At 45.7% G+C, this 17,073-nt stretch overlaps 1 protein-coding gene across 1 annotated transcript in view; it reads left to right on the top strand.

The window, feature by feature from the left end:
* Positions 1-17,073, top strand: part of DNMT1 (DNA methyltransferase 1) — an 862,083-nt gene that overhangs the window by 510,020 nt on the left and 334,990 nt on the right. Inside the window, exons 25-26 of the mRNA XM_044084674.1 lie at positions 5,177-5,308; positions 8,393-8,675. Coding sequence (XP_043940609.1) covers positions 5,177-5,308; positions 8,393-8,675 — 415 coding nt within the window. The remainder of the gene's footprint in view (positions 1-5,176; positions 5,309-8,392; positions 8,676-17,073) is intronic.

Genomic DNA, 17,073 nt, shown 5'->3' on the forward strand with positions numbered 1-17,073 from the left:
CCCAGTAGATGCCATGATGGTGGCGGCTGCCACCAGGAAGGAACTGGCGCAGGAAAGTTCCTCTGTACATCCTCCAGACAAGGAGTCTCAGACTATGGACAGCATTGGAAGGCGGATGTTCGCTTCAGCCACCTTCTCTAAGGGCGTTTAACTACTTGGCACACGTGATTCAGCTTCAGCGGGACCCAATCAGAGTATGCTGGGTCACCCCCGGAGTCCATGTTGGCCGAGGACAAACTAACCACCTCGACACGAATGGGCACTCTAAAGTAGATATCCAACACTTCTATGTGGCTTCTCTCCCATGCCACGGAGGGGGTGGCTAGAGCCAGCGGAGCAGGCATCTCCTTATGGCATCATGCCTGGCTCTGTCTTTGCGATTTTGCGGAACCCCTCAAGACGTCCTTCGCAAGCACTCTTTTTTTTTTTTTTTTTTTTTTTTGACGGTTCTACGCTGTTTGGCAAGACTGTCCGATACGCTACTTCCAGAGCGAGAAAGACTGGAAGATCTTGTCTGCCATCGGAATCAGCTTCTCTGCTCCTGAAAGGTCCTTTTCCAGAAACCAGAGAGGACAAAAGATGTGGTTCCGGAAATCTCAACAATCCCATTTCGCTCCGGACCCTTCGTCCTTCAGAGGCAGGGGAGGACAGGGTGGACGCCGGCCCAGAGGGGGAGGGCCCAAGAATTTGGGTCGAGGGATCCCTTTTCCGATCGACCCACGCAGCAACCCTGAGGGGTTGCCCGACTGCTCCTCTCTGGAGGCAGTCGGGCGGAGTGTTTCTCGGAGCACCTAGCACATTGGGAGTCCATCACGACAGATCGCTGGGTGCTCCGAATAATATCCAGAGGTTACTCTATTCCCTTCCTGAGTTCTCCCCCTCAGTTGGGGCACCTCCCCGATGTCCCACCCAATCGGAGGGAGGCGGCAGCCTTAAAGATGAAAGAGCTGCTAAGCCATCCAATGTGTCCCCCCAGGCCAGTCCGGATCAGGCACTTACTCCAGGTTCTTTTTGGTGCCAAAAAAGACTGGGGACCGAAGGCCAATTCTCTACCTGTCTACACTGAACCAGTCTGTTGCCGAAGAAAAATTCCGGATGGTCACAATTCAGTTTATTCTCCCCCTTCTGCAGGAGAACGACTGGATGTGCCCCATAGACTTCAAGGATGCGTACTACCACATTCTAATGGACATTCGATCGAGGAGGTTTCTCCGCTTTCGGCTGGGAGCCAGCCGTTATCAGTTCAGGGTCCTCCCCTTTGGTCTCACCACAGCCCCCAGGGTGTTCACCAAGGTCATGGCAGTTGTAGCAGCCCACCTGAGGCTTCAGGGAATACAGGTCTTTCCTTACCTGGACAACTGGCTCCTCGCCGCCCCCACTAGGCATCTACTATGCTCGGCCAGGGATTATTTCCTGCGTTTTGCCCACAAATTGGGGATCACTGTGAATTACAGAAAATCGTCCCTTCAGCCTGCTCAGGTCTTGGATTTCATAGGGGCCAGAATAGACTAGCTTCAGTCCAAGGCTTTTTTGACATCGGACAGACTCTGCAACCTAACTCTTCATGTCTTAGCTCTTCTACAGTCTCCAGCCCCACCGGCAGAATTAGTCCTGAGGGCTCTAGGGTCTATGGCGGCGGCCATCAACCTTTCACCCCTAGCCTGCTTGAATGAGGGTTCAATGGACCTTGCAGGTCCAGTGGTCCATCCTTCAACATCCGTTGTACTCCCCTATTCCCCTCAGCAGGGTTTGCAGGGAATCTCTGCTTTGGTGGCTCCATTCCCGAGAGCTTCGGGAAGGGCGGCCCTTTTTGATGCCTCTACCCCAAGCCACAGTGACCACGGACGCTTCTCGCCTGGGGGGGGTGCATTGCATGGGCAGAACCGTCCAAGGCACGTGGTTCAACAGACTGTTCTGCATATCAGTGTTCTGGAGATGAGGGCAGTGCTTCTAGCGTTGCAGGCTCTCCATGCCTTTCTTCCTCTAGGAACTATTGCAATTCAGGCAGACATGTCAGTGGTCTGGTACATCAACAAACAGGGGGGACCAGGTCTTACCCTCTCTGCCGAGAGGCCATGAGAGTTTGGGAGTGGACTATATCCACCAACCGCTTTTTGCTAGCAACACATTCTGGGTCAGTCCAACATTTTAGCGGACAAGCAGAGTCGAACTATCCTCTCGCCTTAAGAGTGGTCTCTGAACCCCTTAGTAGCGAAACAGATCTCCCTCAAATGGGTCAACCTTGCTGCGATCTGTTCACGTCACCTTCGAACGCAAAGTGCAGTGAGTTTTTCACTCTGATCCCCCCACCGGGGGAGAGCCCCAGAGACGCTTTGGTTCATGTTTGACCATCCGGTCGTCTTTATGCCTATCCTCCTCTCCTGTTAATGACAAAATTATTGCAGAAAGCTCGTCTGTTGGGGCGCAGGGTTATCCTCATAGCCCCATTCTGGCCTCATCAAACCTGGTTCCTATACCTGCGGTCTCATCTAGTAGCTCCTCCTTGGAGCTTAGATCCCATTCCAGATCTGATTTCTCATCCTTCGGGATTGAAAACCCCAAACCTGGACGACCTCAAACTTTCCGCTTGGTTGATCCAGTTCGGTTAGTGGCTAGGACTCCCGGTATCTCGTCCGCAGTTAAATCCATCCTGGTGGCAGCACATAAGCCTTCTACCAGGAAAGTCTACAACAGTAAATGGAAACGTTTTCTATTTGGGCCGGGCATAGGACTTTGGATCCCTTTACGACTCCCATTCCAGCAGTTGTTTTTATCCCACATTTTTCATCAGGGGGCCAGTTCAATTGTGAAGGTTCAGATGGCGGCCATTTCCCACTTCCACATCTGAGACAATCTTGGTCCCTTAGCTTCCTCTAAGATCTGCAAGACCTTCTTGAAGGGTACTTTCTGTTAAGACCTCCTGTCAAGAATGCGGTTCCTCCGTCTGATTTAACTTTAGTCCTCCAGGCACTTACTGGTCCACCCTTTGAGCCTGCAGCTTTGGTTGACTTAAAGTATTTGTCTTGGAAAACTGCCTTCTTGATTGCTATTACCTCAAGAAGGGTATCGGAGCTTCAGGCCCTTTGTACCAGACCTCCGTATATTGTCTTCCATATAGACAGTTTCCCTCAGGACTAATCCCTCCTTTTTACCTAAAGTGGCTTCCGAAGCTAACATCAACCAATCCATTAATCTGCCGTGTTCTTCCCTAACTTCCAGAACAAAGGGGAATACAGACTCCATTCATTAGATGTGCATAGGCAGTTGTGCTTCTGTTTGCATAGAACCGCTGCCTCTTGAAAATCGGAGCAGCTCTTTGTTCCCTTTGCCAAGCCATCTTTGGGTAAACCAGTAACGAAGGTAACTCTAGGTGGATTTCTCACTGCATTTTGCTCACGTACAAAATCTCTGGTCGACCTGAGCCCGTGGGAGTTCGTGCACATTCTACCCGTTCTGTGGCTACCTCTGCTGCCTTTTGGTCAAGGGTGCCCTTGGATGACATTTGTTCTGCGGCTACTTGGGCTTCCTCTCATACCTTTATTACTCATAAGTTGGATTAGATATGCAGGGGTAGGGCATCATTTGGCTCTGCAGTGCTCCGGAATATCCTTCCTTGAGGACCTCCCAAGCTTTTCGTAGCTGGGGACTCTGTCTCACAGGTTGCTGATCAAATGAAGTTAACTACTTCAGATAAAGAAGTTATGTACTCACCATAATGTTCCATCTGAGTAGGTAACTTCATTTGTCAGCAACCGACCCCCCCCCCCGTCCCCCTAACCTGTAGTTCGTCACCTGAATGATTGTTGATTTACTCCTAGTTGGTACCAGGTTAGGATGTTCAGGTGGTTTATTTCTTTGGTATTGTGTGCTAATAGGACAAACTCCATCTGAGGACTGGAGGGAGGTAGGGTATTATGGGTAAGGGGGAGGAGCTAGGAGCTCGGATCTCTAGCTTGGAAAGCTGCCGGCTCTGATCCGGATCGGATCCGATACCCACAGGTTGCTGACAAATGAAGTTTGAACGTTATGGTGAGTGCATAACTTATTTTTTCAGTACTTTGTCTTGAAAGTTTCATTTCACATTTTGTGCTGGAAAATAAAATTGAAGGGCATCATGTGCATGTCTGGGCAAGGGGGTGGTATCCTTGGACAGAAACTTAGTTTGGGGCTGGGTCTTAACATTGCGGAAGGTATTCTGTGCAATTATCCTTGGTGCCATATACTGTAACCCAAAACACACCTTTATTGGTATTCATGGGTGGATTTTAATTTGTGAAGGTCATTTTATCCTTAATCACATAATTGACCATCTGTCATACTTGGCATCTATTTTATTTTACATTTGCTGACCGGATTAGTCAGACTGGATATATGTCCATTTTCAGTTGAGGCCCGGGGAGAAAAGCTCTAGATAACCCAGAACATAAGATGAGTCAAACTTTTACAAAGCCCTCTAGTAGGCACAATTTAAACAGTGTAATAGTATACAAAAACAGGTTGTAGCAAGCTATTATGAGCAAGTGATGCGTACAGTATTAAATAAGGCATTGAATAAGTAGTGATTAATCAGGGTTAGTAATGGGAGAAAGTGCTCTTTTAAAATACTGTTTGAGGTCTTTTTTGAACTTGACGGTTCGAGGGTAAGGTTGGATAGAAATGAATTCCAAGTTTTACCAATGACATTGGCAAATGGTAGTCGCCGGCTGAGTTAATGGCTTTGTAGGTTTGGACCAACAGTTTATTGGATGATCATAGTTGCCTTGAATTACTGTATGGAGTGCTGGAGTGTTTTCAGGGTGGTACAGAATTGTCTGCTACTGTAAGCTGAACAGAAGTAGGCTAGGCAGTTCTAGCCACCTGAGAAGACTGAGGTTTTGACCGTGATGTGTCCTATATGTTGAGTCTATGGCAAATCTGGCAGTATGGTTGTAACGGTGAGAGCTTACTCAGTGTGGTTCTCTAATTGCTGATAAACACAGTTATAGGTTTGCTGTAGCAGTTGTCTGCAGTGCTGCCTGTCATCTTGCAAGTGGGTAGACTTCCTGAATGTAGCTTACAAATCCATAAGCAGAATTCTTTTCCTCTTGCAGATTGGATGCGTTTCATTTTGGTTGTTTTGCATTTACTGCTTTATAAAAGTGCTACTTTCCCCTTTTTTTTCCCCCTCTGACTTCAGGAAAGGGCAAAGGAAAATCTGGAGCTACAGAGCAGACTGAACCAGAGACTGCAGAGGTGAAAGTTCTTAAGCTGCGCAGCCTTGATGTTTTCTCTGGCTGTGGAGGATTGTCTGAAGGTTTTCATCAAGCAGGCAAGTCTTTATAGCAGAAGACACTTGTTCTGAACTCAAATGGAATAACTTGGTGGGGTGGGGGGCATATACTGGTTGTATTTAACTTTTAGTTGAATTGTGGATCACTGTCCCTGGTTTCATTTATTGTTTAGTGAAGCTAGTAGTTCACATTTGTGACAGCTGCTCCACTGGATTGGGCTCTGTCTCTTGCTCTGTCTCTTGCTCTGTCTCTTGCTCTGTCTCTTGCTCTGTCTCTTGCTCTGTCTCTTGCTCTGTCTCTTGCTCTGTCTCTTGCTCTGTCTCTTGCTCTGTCTCTTGCTCTGTCTCTTGCTCTGTCTCTTGCTCTGTCTCTTGCTCTGTCTCTTGCTCTGTCTCTTGCTCTGTCTCTTGCTCTCGCTCGCGCCCTGTCTCTTGCTCTCGCTCTTGCTCTGTCTCTTGCTCTGTCTCTTGCTCTGTCTCTTGCTCTGTCTCTTGCTCTGTCTCTTGCTCTGTCTCTTGCTCTGTCTCTTGCTCTGTCTCTTGCTCTGTCTCTTGCTCTGTCTCTTGCTCTGTCTCTTGCTCTGTCTCTGGCTCTGGCTCTGTCTCTGGCTCTGGCTCTGGCTCTGGCTCTGGCTCTGGCTCTGTCCAGTATAAACAAGGCTGTTAATCATGCATGCTTCCTTACAAGCAATTGCAATATAGTGTTTAAATACATGGTATTTAATATTTCAAGTAATTTTAATGGAGAATCGCATTTTTTAAACAAATGTATTTATTAGGATGGCTAGCTGTACTAAATCAACCCGTATGCCACTATTTTAGTCACTGAATAAAGCTTGTGCGTTTATCCCACGGTTTCACATTTTTTATAGTTTCATAGTATTTTCCTTATTTTAAAAGACTTGTACACAAACTATGAATTCCCACTGACCAAACCTATTTCTTTGGCTTAATTCTGTCCTAGACGTAGTAGTTCTGATAATTAGGTGGCTGCATGGCACAGAGGAGGTATGTGAAACTGATCTAGGTGACCTGTTTGTGAATACAGCCCAGGTACTGTGTGTGTGTCACTAAGTGAGGAATAGGAGGAGGTGCTGAGTGGAGATGACGAAGGGATCAGGAAACTGACAAGGCATGCTTGTGGAGATCAAGGGTGTTGTCCTGCCCCAGAGGTAGTGGATTCCACTTAACCACACTCTATTACATGCTTGTACACTTAATCTTGATTTTCTCCAGCTGACCAGCCATGTCGAGTGTCCTCACCTGTCCACTCCACACTCTGAACATCAAACACCAGATGCAACTGAACTTACTCTGCCTTTGTGGAATAAGACCCATCCATCAAAAGGCTGGGGGTATGCCCAGTTACAGTGGAACTGTAAAGTTCATAGTAGTAGGACAGGGGAAGGAGCTGAAGTCTGTGGTGGCTGACACCACCACAGTGTTGGACAGTGTCACTGAAGGGTTACTGGTAGAGGATTGGAGCAATGCCCACTGAGTGGATATTGCTACATTTGAATGCTGCTCCAGTCATTCGATCTAATACAAGACATTGGATATATCTAAAGTAGAGGACTGGCATTCTCTGGGTTCAAAAGTAAAATGACCAATATTACAGGTGTGAACATGCGGAATAAAATCAGTGGAAGACTGGCTTTAACCATGCAATGTATGAAAGTTCTTTCTGGATGTTTAATATTTGTATGTGGAACAGAGTAAAATGGAGGGCTTATCAATAACCCTTACTGTTAGTTTTTGCAACAGTCATAGAAGCATGGAGTAACTAGTTCTTAAAAATCGTTTTCTACATAATTAGCATAGTAAAATTTATAAATTGTAAGTATTTAATGTTTAGACTCCACTGAGTGGTTAAATGCTTTCCATCAAATCTGTTAAACTCTTTAAGAAACTATTGTAAGTATGCATAGCATTCTTGCAGTGGACTGGAGTCTTGTCCAGCATTTCTCTGCCTTTTGACTGTTGCTTGCCAAGATATGATGTGGCTCCCCTCTGACCCTGAGCATGGTAAATTTGATGTGTGGCTTGTCCTCGTGTTCACATAGGTTTTCTCAATGTACTCCAGTTTTCTCAATGTACTCCAATTTCCTCATCTCCCTAAAGACATGGTAAGCTGACAGTGTGCAACTGATATGGAAGAAAAGGGTGACCACTTCCATTCTGCAGCAGCTGTTAACTGCATCGTTACAGGAGTCTGCTCTGACTTTAGAGCAGTCCAAGCAGGGATGGATGACATTTATTCTTTTGGAAGACTATGCATGATTTGATCAGCGTTTCTCCGTATTAAGAGCAGAGCTGTTTAAAAGTATGCTGTGAGCCAAAGATCATTTTTAAATGGACACTTTGTTTCCGTGGGTGTTTTATCTGATAGTTTTACAGATATTAGTATGGACACATGCCAAAGACTGGAACATGGTACATAGTGCAGGACAGCCATGCATGAAGGCCTTAGTCCTTAAAATATTCAGATGACACTTGTGTTGGTGGATAGGAGGACCTCATAACCTTCCCCCACTTTGAAAATCTGCTACTGTGGTGAATAGCTGTTGACTATTGACTGTACTGTTCAGATTGTGATCTATATGATGTAGTGTATTCATGCCTTGTTACTGAAGGCATACGTGCTGCACATTTATGGTTTCCATTAAGGTGATCATTTTAATGCGTAGAAAACATTTTATTGTGTTTTTTGATGACATCGAAGCAGTCTAGGCACTCAACCCTTCATTTGATCTTTTAATTATCTAACAACCAGCCATGTTACGTGTTAAAGGAAAGCTTTCACACGAGTGCCATGTAACTGCAGATGGTGAAGGATAGTAATGTTTAAAATGTTAAATCTGCTGAGATCAGGCTGTTTAAGGAAGTACAGGGAAGGAAGAAAGGCTGTGATCATCACTGTTGGGCAGCATGGGTCTTGCTGAAGGATTTCATAGGCTGTAACTAGTGTGTTAATGAATTTGCAGCAAGTGTCCAGGTGTTTTTCTAATGGACTTAAGAAAATGTACTATGAGTGTGAGGGAACAGGTAATTTTTCTGTTGTCACTGTAGAATAGGTGGACAGTATTAAGATGCTAGACTACTAATTTTCTCTTTGTCCTCCAGGTATTTCGGAAACCATGTGGGCTATAGAGATGTGGGAACCAGCAGCCCAGGCATTCCGACTGAACAATCCTGGCACCACAGTTTTCACAGAGGACTGCAATGTCTTGTTAAAGCTTGTCATGGCAGGAGAAAGGACTAACTCATTGGGACAGAAGCTCCCACAGAAGGGCGATGTTGAACTGCTTTGTGGTGGCCCTCCTTGTCAAGGTTTTAGTGGCATGAACCGTTTCAACTCACGGACTTACTCCAAGTTCAAGAACTCCTTGGTGGTCTCTTTTCTTAGGTTAGACACTGGAGTTCTTTGATTACATAGACTTCAATTAGTGTTTAGTCTCAAGCCAATGAAAACGTTGGTTCACTCACAAAGGTGAAAAATGGTTCAACTTTATTTTAGTGGCTTTGGATGTCTCTCATCAAGATTTAAGTGCTGAGATGAAGTGCAGGTCACATTTTAGTTGAGGATTCATGTTGGAGAGACCTGCAAAATGTATTGTAGTGCAGATCAAGCAATTTCTCAGAAACCCTACATTTTTGGTAACATATCAAGAAACTGCTTGCTGCAAAGGTCACCGTTGCAGTAATATTCCTTATCCATGTGAGCTGTTGGTTTTCATGGAAGTCGCCTGTGAGCTTGGTTCCTTGATGTCATATAAGGAGGAGGCGATTGTGCTATTTCTTTGTATGAAGCAATCAATTCGGCCCCTTCCAGGCAACTTCCAGAGCATAAACACGTAGTCTAATTTTAGACCTGGCTTTCTAGCGACTTAATATTGAACTACGCTTATTAGTCTTTTGTGACTAATACTGCTGACCTCCCTAGAAAAGTCTTCTAGTAAGTGCACTTGGATTGCAGATTTCTTCCCAAAGAATTTTGTACTTGATTTTTGTTCTTGAGAAGGAACACCAGATGTTCTTCGTTGTTTCACTGTTGCAGTCATTACATTTGGGTTATCTACCTGCAGGTAGCCCTCAGCTGGCCTGAATATCAGTCTTTTCCTGCGTCCGATGCGGTCTCTTCCATGATGTCAGGTTGTCAGGGGTATAAAACATGCAGCCGACGCCATTACATCAGTCTTTCTTGCCGTGCAGTGCCTGAAGCAGAAGCAGTTCGCAAGTGCTGGTCAGCCGACTGCTGAAATTTTCATTTTCGAGTTTCAGAGCCGAAGTTTTCAAAAAAGCTAAGTACCCCGTTGGGGATCCTTTTTCTTGCTCTTAACCGATGTCAGTAAAAGTTAATAATTGCATTACCTGTGGCAAGCAAATACCTCGGATTTTCATTCGTACTGCATCCCTTGCTTAGGCCCAGACCACGACATCCCTTGCTGTCAGTTTTGTGCCTTATTCAATCCCTGGACTATTCATAGTCTCTCTTTTTGCAGCAAATTATTTTGGTACTGTTTAACTATCCAGAAATGACTTCAGTAAGCCTACCAACATTCCGAAAAAACAGACTGCATAGGTCCAAAGCTGCCGATGCTTCGGTTAAGCTAGTTGCCAGTTCGCCAGTACTCTGAGGTGCTTTTGCAGCCCCTGATACCAGCTACTTCATATTCGCAGGCCTCTACTGAGACCCTTTCGGAGTCTGGTATGCCGCGAGATGCTTCGACTGTGGAACCTGCAGATGTCTCTGCCTTGGATCGGTCCGGAGCCCCTGTGCAGGCGCAGGCTTCTGAGGGTGTATTCAGGCTTAACCAACGCCATCATCTTCAAGGCCTAAAACTCGACCCACACCTTGAAAACCGACGTCCAAACTGCATGGTCAGGCCCATATGCCTAAAAAAACAAGAATGGCTGAAGATCTTATTACTTTTAGAGGGTTGAAGGCTGGCTTCCCCTAATTAGAGACCTAGAACTGATTTTCCTTCTGATTCTTCTGATCAGGATTCTGAAATTTCTGTTCTGATTACCAGGATTTGCCGTTATCTACCTATGAGAATTCTGATGTAGAGGATTCCATTCCCTCTGCTTCCCCTCCAGAAAATGTTTATTTTAGTGAAACCTTGCACACTCTTGGGGAGCATTTCCGTTGGGAAAGCCAGGATTACTCTGACTCCAAAAAGAGGCTTAGGGAATTCTTAATCCTCCCTCAACACAGGCATTTACTTGTCCCTCCTGTCCTGGACATTGTAGATGATGCCTTCTTGGAATCTAGCCTGGCACCTGACATTTTACTTCCAGCTCCCAGGAAGCCTTACAGGTATTAGTACCTGACTCTTACAAGTTCCTCTTCAAGAATCCTACTGCGGACCCAGATATAATTTCCCAAGAACCTAAAGGCATTAAGGCTACTACTGCCAAAACCCTGCCCCCTCTGATAGAGATTCCAGGGCCTTGGACAGATTGGGTAAGAAGGTATACACTTCTGCTACTTTGGCCATTTGGGCCTTAAACTGCCAGTTTCATATGTTAAAGTATCAGCAACATATTGTGGGACTAAAACAGAAAATCATGTTTCTTCCTGACTGTGCTGAAAATAAAGAATTACAGGATTTAATGCATTCTGCTTAAGTTGGTAAACATACTTTGCAATGTGGTTTTGACTCTTTTTCGAAGCATCTTGCAGGGCTGCTGTCACTGGGTCAGTACTTAATAGGCATGCTTGGCTTAAGGAGCAAAATTTGCCATATCATGTTAGTTAAATTACTGGATGCTCCCTTAAACCAAGACTGCCTGTTTGGCAACAAAGCAGAAGTCCTTAAAAAGATGGAGGAAAAAAACTAAATCTATGCAAACTTTTAAAGTTTTCCTGCAGATACAGCCTCCCAGATTTAGTAGGCATTGGCCTTCTAAGAATTGGTCCTTTCCTGTCTCTTCCAGGCCTTCAGTCCAAACACAGGAACAGCAGACCACCTAGGCTACAGTCTCAAAGTACTCACAGGCCTAAGCAGTGGGGGGCTCCCACTTCCAAAGCTGGAAGTAGGAAGACACCCCCCCCCCAATGGAAAAATGTCACAAGGACTTAACCTTAAACCTTCCAAGCCCTGCTCAACTGCCTGCTCCCTTAGGGGGAAACCTTGCTTTGCATGCAAAAAACTGGGAACTCATTACCCAGGACAAATGGGTTTTAAATCTGTTTTCCAAGGATACACATTCCACTTCCACACCTTACCAACCCCAAACGGTTGGCCCAGACCTACCCCCAAATCCGGGGGCAGAGGCTCAACAGCAGGTTCTCTGTATCAGGGCTATTCAGCCTGTCCCAGAAAAAGAAAGGGGACAAGTTTTTTACTCAAGACTTTTCCTGGTACCAGAAAAGCCAGCTCCTGGCATCCTATCCTGGACCTCTCTATTCTAAACACCTTTTTGGTAATCCCAAAATTCAAAATGCTAACACTTAAACTGCTTCCTATGCTAGGCAAAGATGCCTGGTTGGCAACCTTAGACTTAAAGGAAGCTGACCTGCACATTCCAATAAGGGAATCATGCAGGAAATACTTACGCTTCAGAGCAGGCTCCATGCACTGTCAGTTCTCTACACTTCCCTTTGGCTCATCTGCTGCGCCCTGGGTATTCAGTGTCTAGCTCCATTCATTGCATTTTGCAGGCAAAGAAATATTCAAATATACCCATACCTGGACTATTGTCTAATTCAGACAAAGCCAGGACATGCTACTAAAACATCTGGCATTTGTAAAACTTCTAACCTCACTGGAGTACACCATAAACAAAAAGAAATCTCATCTAGTACCCTGCCAACCAATTGTATTCCTGGGAGCAAGCTTGAACACAACTTCCCAGATGGCTTACCTCGCTCCATCGAAACGAGTTTGACAGCCTACTTCAAACTACTGGCCACAAAGACCCAGCTGTGTGCAAGAAAAATCCTGCAAGCCCTGGGGTTCATGGCCTCTAGCATTCTACTAATTCCATATGTAAGACTGCATATGAGGAAAACTACAATGGTATCTAAAAAGCCTATGGTGTCAACATTCTCAGGACCTGGAATCGATGATTCCTTGTATAAAGAGTTCCTTTGGTGGGCAGAGGCCTGCTACCACAACAGGGTGCTCCCATTCACTCTACCCCCTGCCGCCAAATGTTAACAGACCCATCAGACTATATGCATGGGGGGCTCACTTGGTAGGGCAGTGCATTTAGGGCAAATGGATCCCAAGTCAGATGCACCTGCATATCAATCAAAAAGAAATGGAGGCCATCAGGGAATTCTGTACAGCTAACAAGGACCCCATTCTTCCAGGGCAATTATTGGTAAAGACAGAACACCACTGTTATGTGGTACATAAGCCAGGGGGAACCCACTCGTACCCTCTCTGCAGACTAGCCATTGCTCTGTGGAACACAACCTTGAGCTACCAAGTGCACCTACAAGCTCAATTCCTGCCAGGCAAGCTAAAGTCACTGGCAGACAACCTAAGCAGAAATCTCATGGACCCACACGAGTGGAAACTTGAACCAAAGATATTCAACCTTTTGAGAAACAGATGGGGGAATCCAGAGATAGACCTGTTTGCCTCCCCTCAGAACTACCAGTAGGACTTCCACAGTCAAGCTTGGAAAGTGGATGCCCTGTCCTTCACCTGGGAAAGCCTCTGTTTATGCCTACCCCCTCTGCCTCTCCTCAAGTTCTGCTAAAGATCAAACAGGACAAACAAAGGACAATATTGATTGCACCAGACTGGCCACGCTAGCACTGGTGTCCCCTCTTGCGCAGTATGTCACTGCTGGAACCATGGCACCTGCCTCAGACCCCTTCCCTGCTGTCCCAGCAGGAGGGTCAGATTCCGCACCCTCCGCTTCAAACTCTGAACCTTGCAGCCTGGCTAATTCCTTGAGCTCTCCAATAGCATCCCTCAGTAAGCAGGTGCTAGATGTCATTCTGGAGGCAAGGAGGGCTAGTACTAGAAAATCCTATGCTGAAAAGTGGAAATACTATTCTTGGAGCTGGATTCAGGGGATGGGCACAACAGTGCCCAGCTTGTCACATATTCTTCAGTACTTAGAGATGCTCCACAAGGGCCTTTCCTTCTAGTCAATTAAAATTCATGCCTCTGCCATTTCAGCGCATTAATACTGAACCACCCCTCTTCTCTCACCCCCTGCTAAAGCAGTTCTTCAGAGGGGCCAAAAATTTAAGACCACCCAAGAGAGCCCCTACTCCAGCCTGGGACCTTAACTCTGACTTGGAAAACCTCCTTTTGAGCCAACTGCAACTGCAGAGTTGAAATTCCTTTCTTGGAAAATCGCCTTCCTTCTAGCCATCACTTCAGCAAGAACAGTGTCTAAATTACAGGCCCTCATGGCAGTGGAGCCCTTCATAATCTTCCATGCAGACAGGGTGTCCCTTAGGACCAATTCTTCCTTTATGTCCAAGGTGGTGTCTAGTGTGGCCCTTAATCAGTCCATTAATTTGCCTACTTTTTTCCCAAATCCACAAAACAAAGGAGAACGAATACTGCACTCTTTGGACGTGCACAGGCAACGTAGATTTTGTTTGGACAGGACTAATCCTCTCAATCTGAACAGTTGCTAGTTGGCTTTGCTGCAGGGGCAGGCCATTTTAAAGCAAGCCATTTGTAAGTGGATAGCCCATTGCATTAATTTCTGCTATAAGCACCATGGAAAACCTACCCCACATGGGGATAAGATCACATTCCACCAGGGCTGCATCTACTTCTACAGCCTTTCTCAGACGTGTCCCTACCAGGGATATTCTAGAAGCTGCTACCTGGAGCTCTTTACATACCTTCACCAGGCATTACCACATGCCTATTTTTTTTCTAAATCCAGAGCTGGTTTTGCCACTGCAGTTTTGCAGGGCTTAATAGCTGGTCCTAATGCTCTCTAACTTCCTCCTCCTCCCTTCCTTAGCTTTAGAATAACTTCCTCCTCCTCCCTTCCTTAGCTTTAGGAATCTACCCAAATGTAATGACTGCAACAGTGAAACAAGAAGAACATAGTATATACAGTTGTGTACACTTACCATAAATGTAGATGTTGGTGTATTCACTGTTGCAGTCCAGGTTACCCTCCCTCCAGCTCCCTGACTTCTCTTGGCTATACTTTTCTTGTTTAGTGTATTTCAGCTTTCTGGTGTATTTGCTTTTTGTTGGTGTAACCTAACATAATTGCTTTCCATTATGGGGGCACCTGACATCTGGGACAAGAAAAACTGATGTAATGGTATCAGCTGCGTGTTTTATTCCCCTGACGACCTGACGTCATGGAAGAGAGCATCCGACGCAGGAATCAGACTTTGATATTCAGGCCGGCTGAGGGCTACCTGCAGGCAGATAACCCAAATGTAATGACTGCAACAGTGAATACACTAACCTCTACATTTATGGTAAGTGTACACAACTGTACTGTCTCCTGAGTATCAAGCAATCATCAGAAAGAAAACACTAGTAGATTCCAGAGTCTGTTAGCTTAGACCTAAAAAAGCTAAAACCTTGTTGCAGGCTCAACATCCTTCAGGCAAGCTTTGTCTCTTTGGTGGCCATTAGCTTGTGTGTAGCAGTGCAGATGGTTAAAGCTGTGAGCTGTTAATGTGACCTGCTTGTAGCCATTGTATAGGATCTAATTCTTCCTACCTCCATTTGCTTGCTGTGCAACTCTGAGCTAGTTACTTAACCAGGCAATGCTCCTGGTTTGTTCTGTGAGTGTTAAATATATTGGCTCAGAGCTCTCTGGGTAGGCAGACATCCAGTTGAATGTAGTTATGATGCAGTGACTGCTTGCAGCACAACAGCAGACATTGTGACCCTCTTGAGATAAGTTCCCAGGGGAAAAGGCTAAAATGGTGTTGCTAAAACAGCGTTTTCATCCTCCCAGCCCAAAATATTGCATTAATTGACAAGCCAGTGTCTACTGTACACCTGATCAATGCAAACAAAGCCTCCCCCCTTTGCTGTCATCCTTTCTAGCCATCCCAGTACCCTTGTCTATCCCAGTTTGTGCTCCTTCCCTCAGAGCTTTTTGTCAGTGACTTGGGACTGGTATGGATATTAAGGTTACCCTGGAGTCAGTGCAGGTGCAGACAGCTACTGTTGCTGAGGAGGGTTATATTATGACCTACCTTTGTTTCACCTCATCCTCCCCTGTATGTTAGAAGTCTCTAAGGGCTGCTTCCCTCTGTGGACCATGCCTTCTATCAAGAAGCATCTTCGAACGCCCTCTTCCCAGGATAGGTATGCCCATTCCTCCCAGCCAACATCTAAGATGCCTAAGCTGCAAATTGAAACCGGTTCACCTGGGCAGTAGTTGACGCTTTATCCCCCTTACAAAATCCCTGCTTTTCTCTCAAAAGCCCTTTCTTGTTGAGCAAGTGTGATGTTGCACAAGAAGGGGGAGGGACTCTTCTCTTGTCCAGAAGTCCCCCCCTGGCTAATACTGGGCATGCCCCCTAGCACCTCCCCCTTCTCATCTTTAATTAGGCTGGGATCACTTCCAAGATAGAGCTAGCTGTCCTTACGGTTGACGTGGGTAAGGAATATGGTCTGCTAAGGATACAAAAAAGAATTTAGGACTGTACTATTCATGGGGGTGCAGCCCGATCCAGCCAGCCCATATTGGCATTTAACACTTTGTATGTAGCCTGGTTGAAGTAGTCCCTCAGAATGGGAAAAGGGATAGTACTCCAGGCACCGCCTTGTCTACAAGGAAGAACTTTGAGACCATTCTAAACTTGTCCATATGAAACCTTTTGAGGATTACTAAATTCACAATGCTCTCCATCCCAAGTCCCTCCTCCCATTGCATTGCTCTGTTTCTGTATTGGTCATAAAGGTCCTTCCTGTTTTCTGACCACATAGTTGGACTGGTCAACTCACCATTGTAACAGGAGCCTACCAGTTCAAGATACTGTTCTCAGGTCAGTCCCCACTGGAAGGGATCACAGCTAGGCAAATGTTAAGGGACTGGGCAATGTGTGCTTTGATTTTTCATTGTAGATCAGGGCAGGACACCAGGAAAATCCAGTGGTTTGGCAAGTCAGCTCTGCTTTTCCTGTCTGTTGCTACTACTGTAGAGAGAGGATCCCGAATATGCTTTGGATCTTGCATAGAGGCCACATTTAGCATGCCTAAAGGTGGGCAGTGCTGTGCTAAACAAACATCTGTTTGAAACTGTTACTAATGATGAGAATCTACAAGTCTTGAGCTGGAGGAAGAGGCAATGAGTATGATTCACCCCATGGCAAGGTAGTAACCACTAAAACTAGAAAGGCTAACCTCTGACCTTAACAGGCTTGTGAGATGATGGTGCTCTTAACTTCTACAAGCATACCTGCATTCACCCAGCATAAATTGATTGTAGATAGCATGAGTAGGTGCATGCACAACAGCTACTAATGGAGGCTAGAACCACAACTGTTCCAAAAAGATCCTTTGGATACTGTAGTCTGCATTGTAGAGCAGTAAGTGGGATTGTTCCCAGTGTCTGAGACTCCAAAGACATGTGAGCTGCTACAAATGGAATCTCCTGCTTTGGCTGTTCTTCAGGGGCTTGCTGCTATACTGGATAACTTTTACAGGTACTTTAGCTCCTGATTTCCACCCTCCCACCCAAAGAAGCCAGACCACTTCTGTAAGGTTCTTGAGGCCGTCCAACATCTCTTCAAGCATCCTTTGTACCCTGCTGCGATATGTTTCTACAGACCAACCTAAACTTTTGTCCCTTAAACTAATTTCTTCAGACAGCTGGGTTATGTGGAGCGGGGGGGG

Source organism: Protopterus annectens, chromosome 9.part0, assembly GCF_019279795.1.
Source record: "Protopterus annectens isolate FY-2018-M chromosome 9.part0, PAN1.0, whole genome shotgun sequence".
Taxonomy (NCBI): domain Eukaryota; kingdom Metazoa; phylum Chordata; order Ceratodontiformes; family Protopteridae; genus Protopterus; species Protopterus annectens.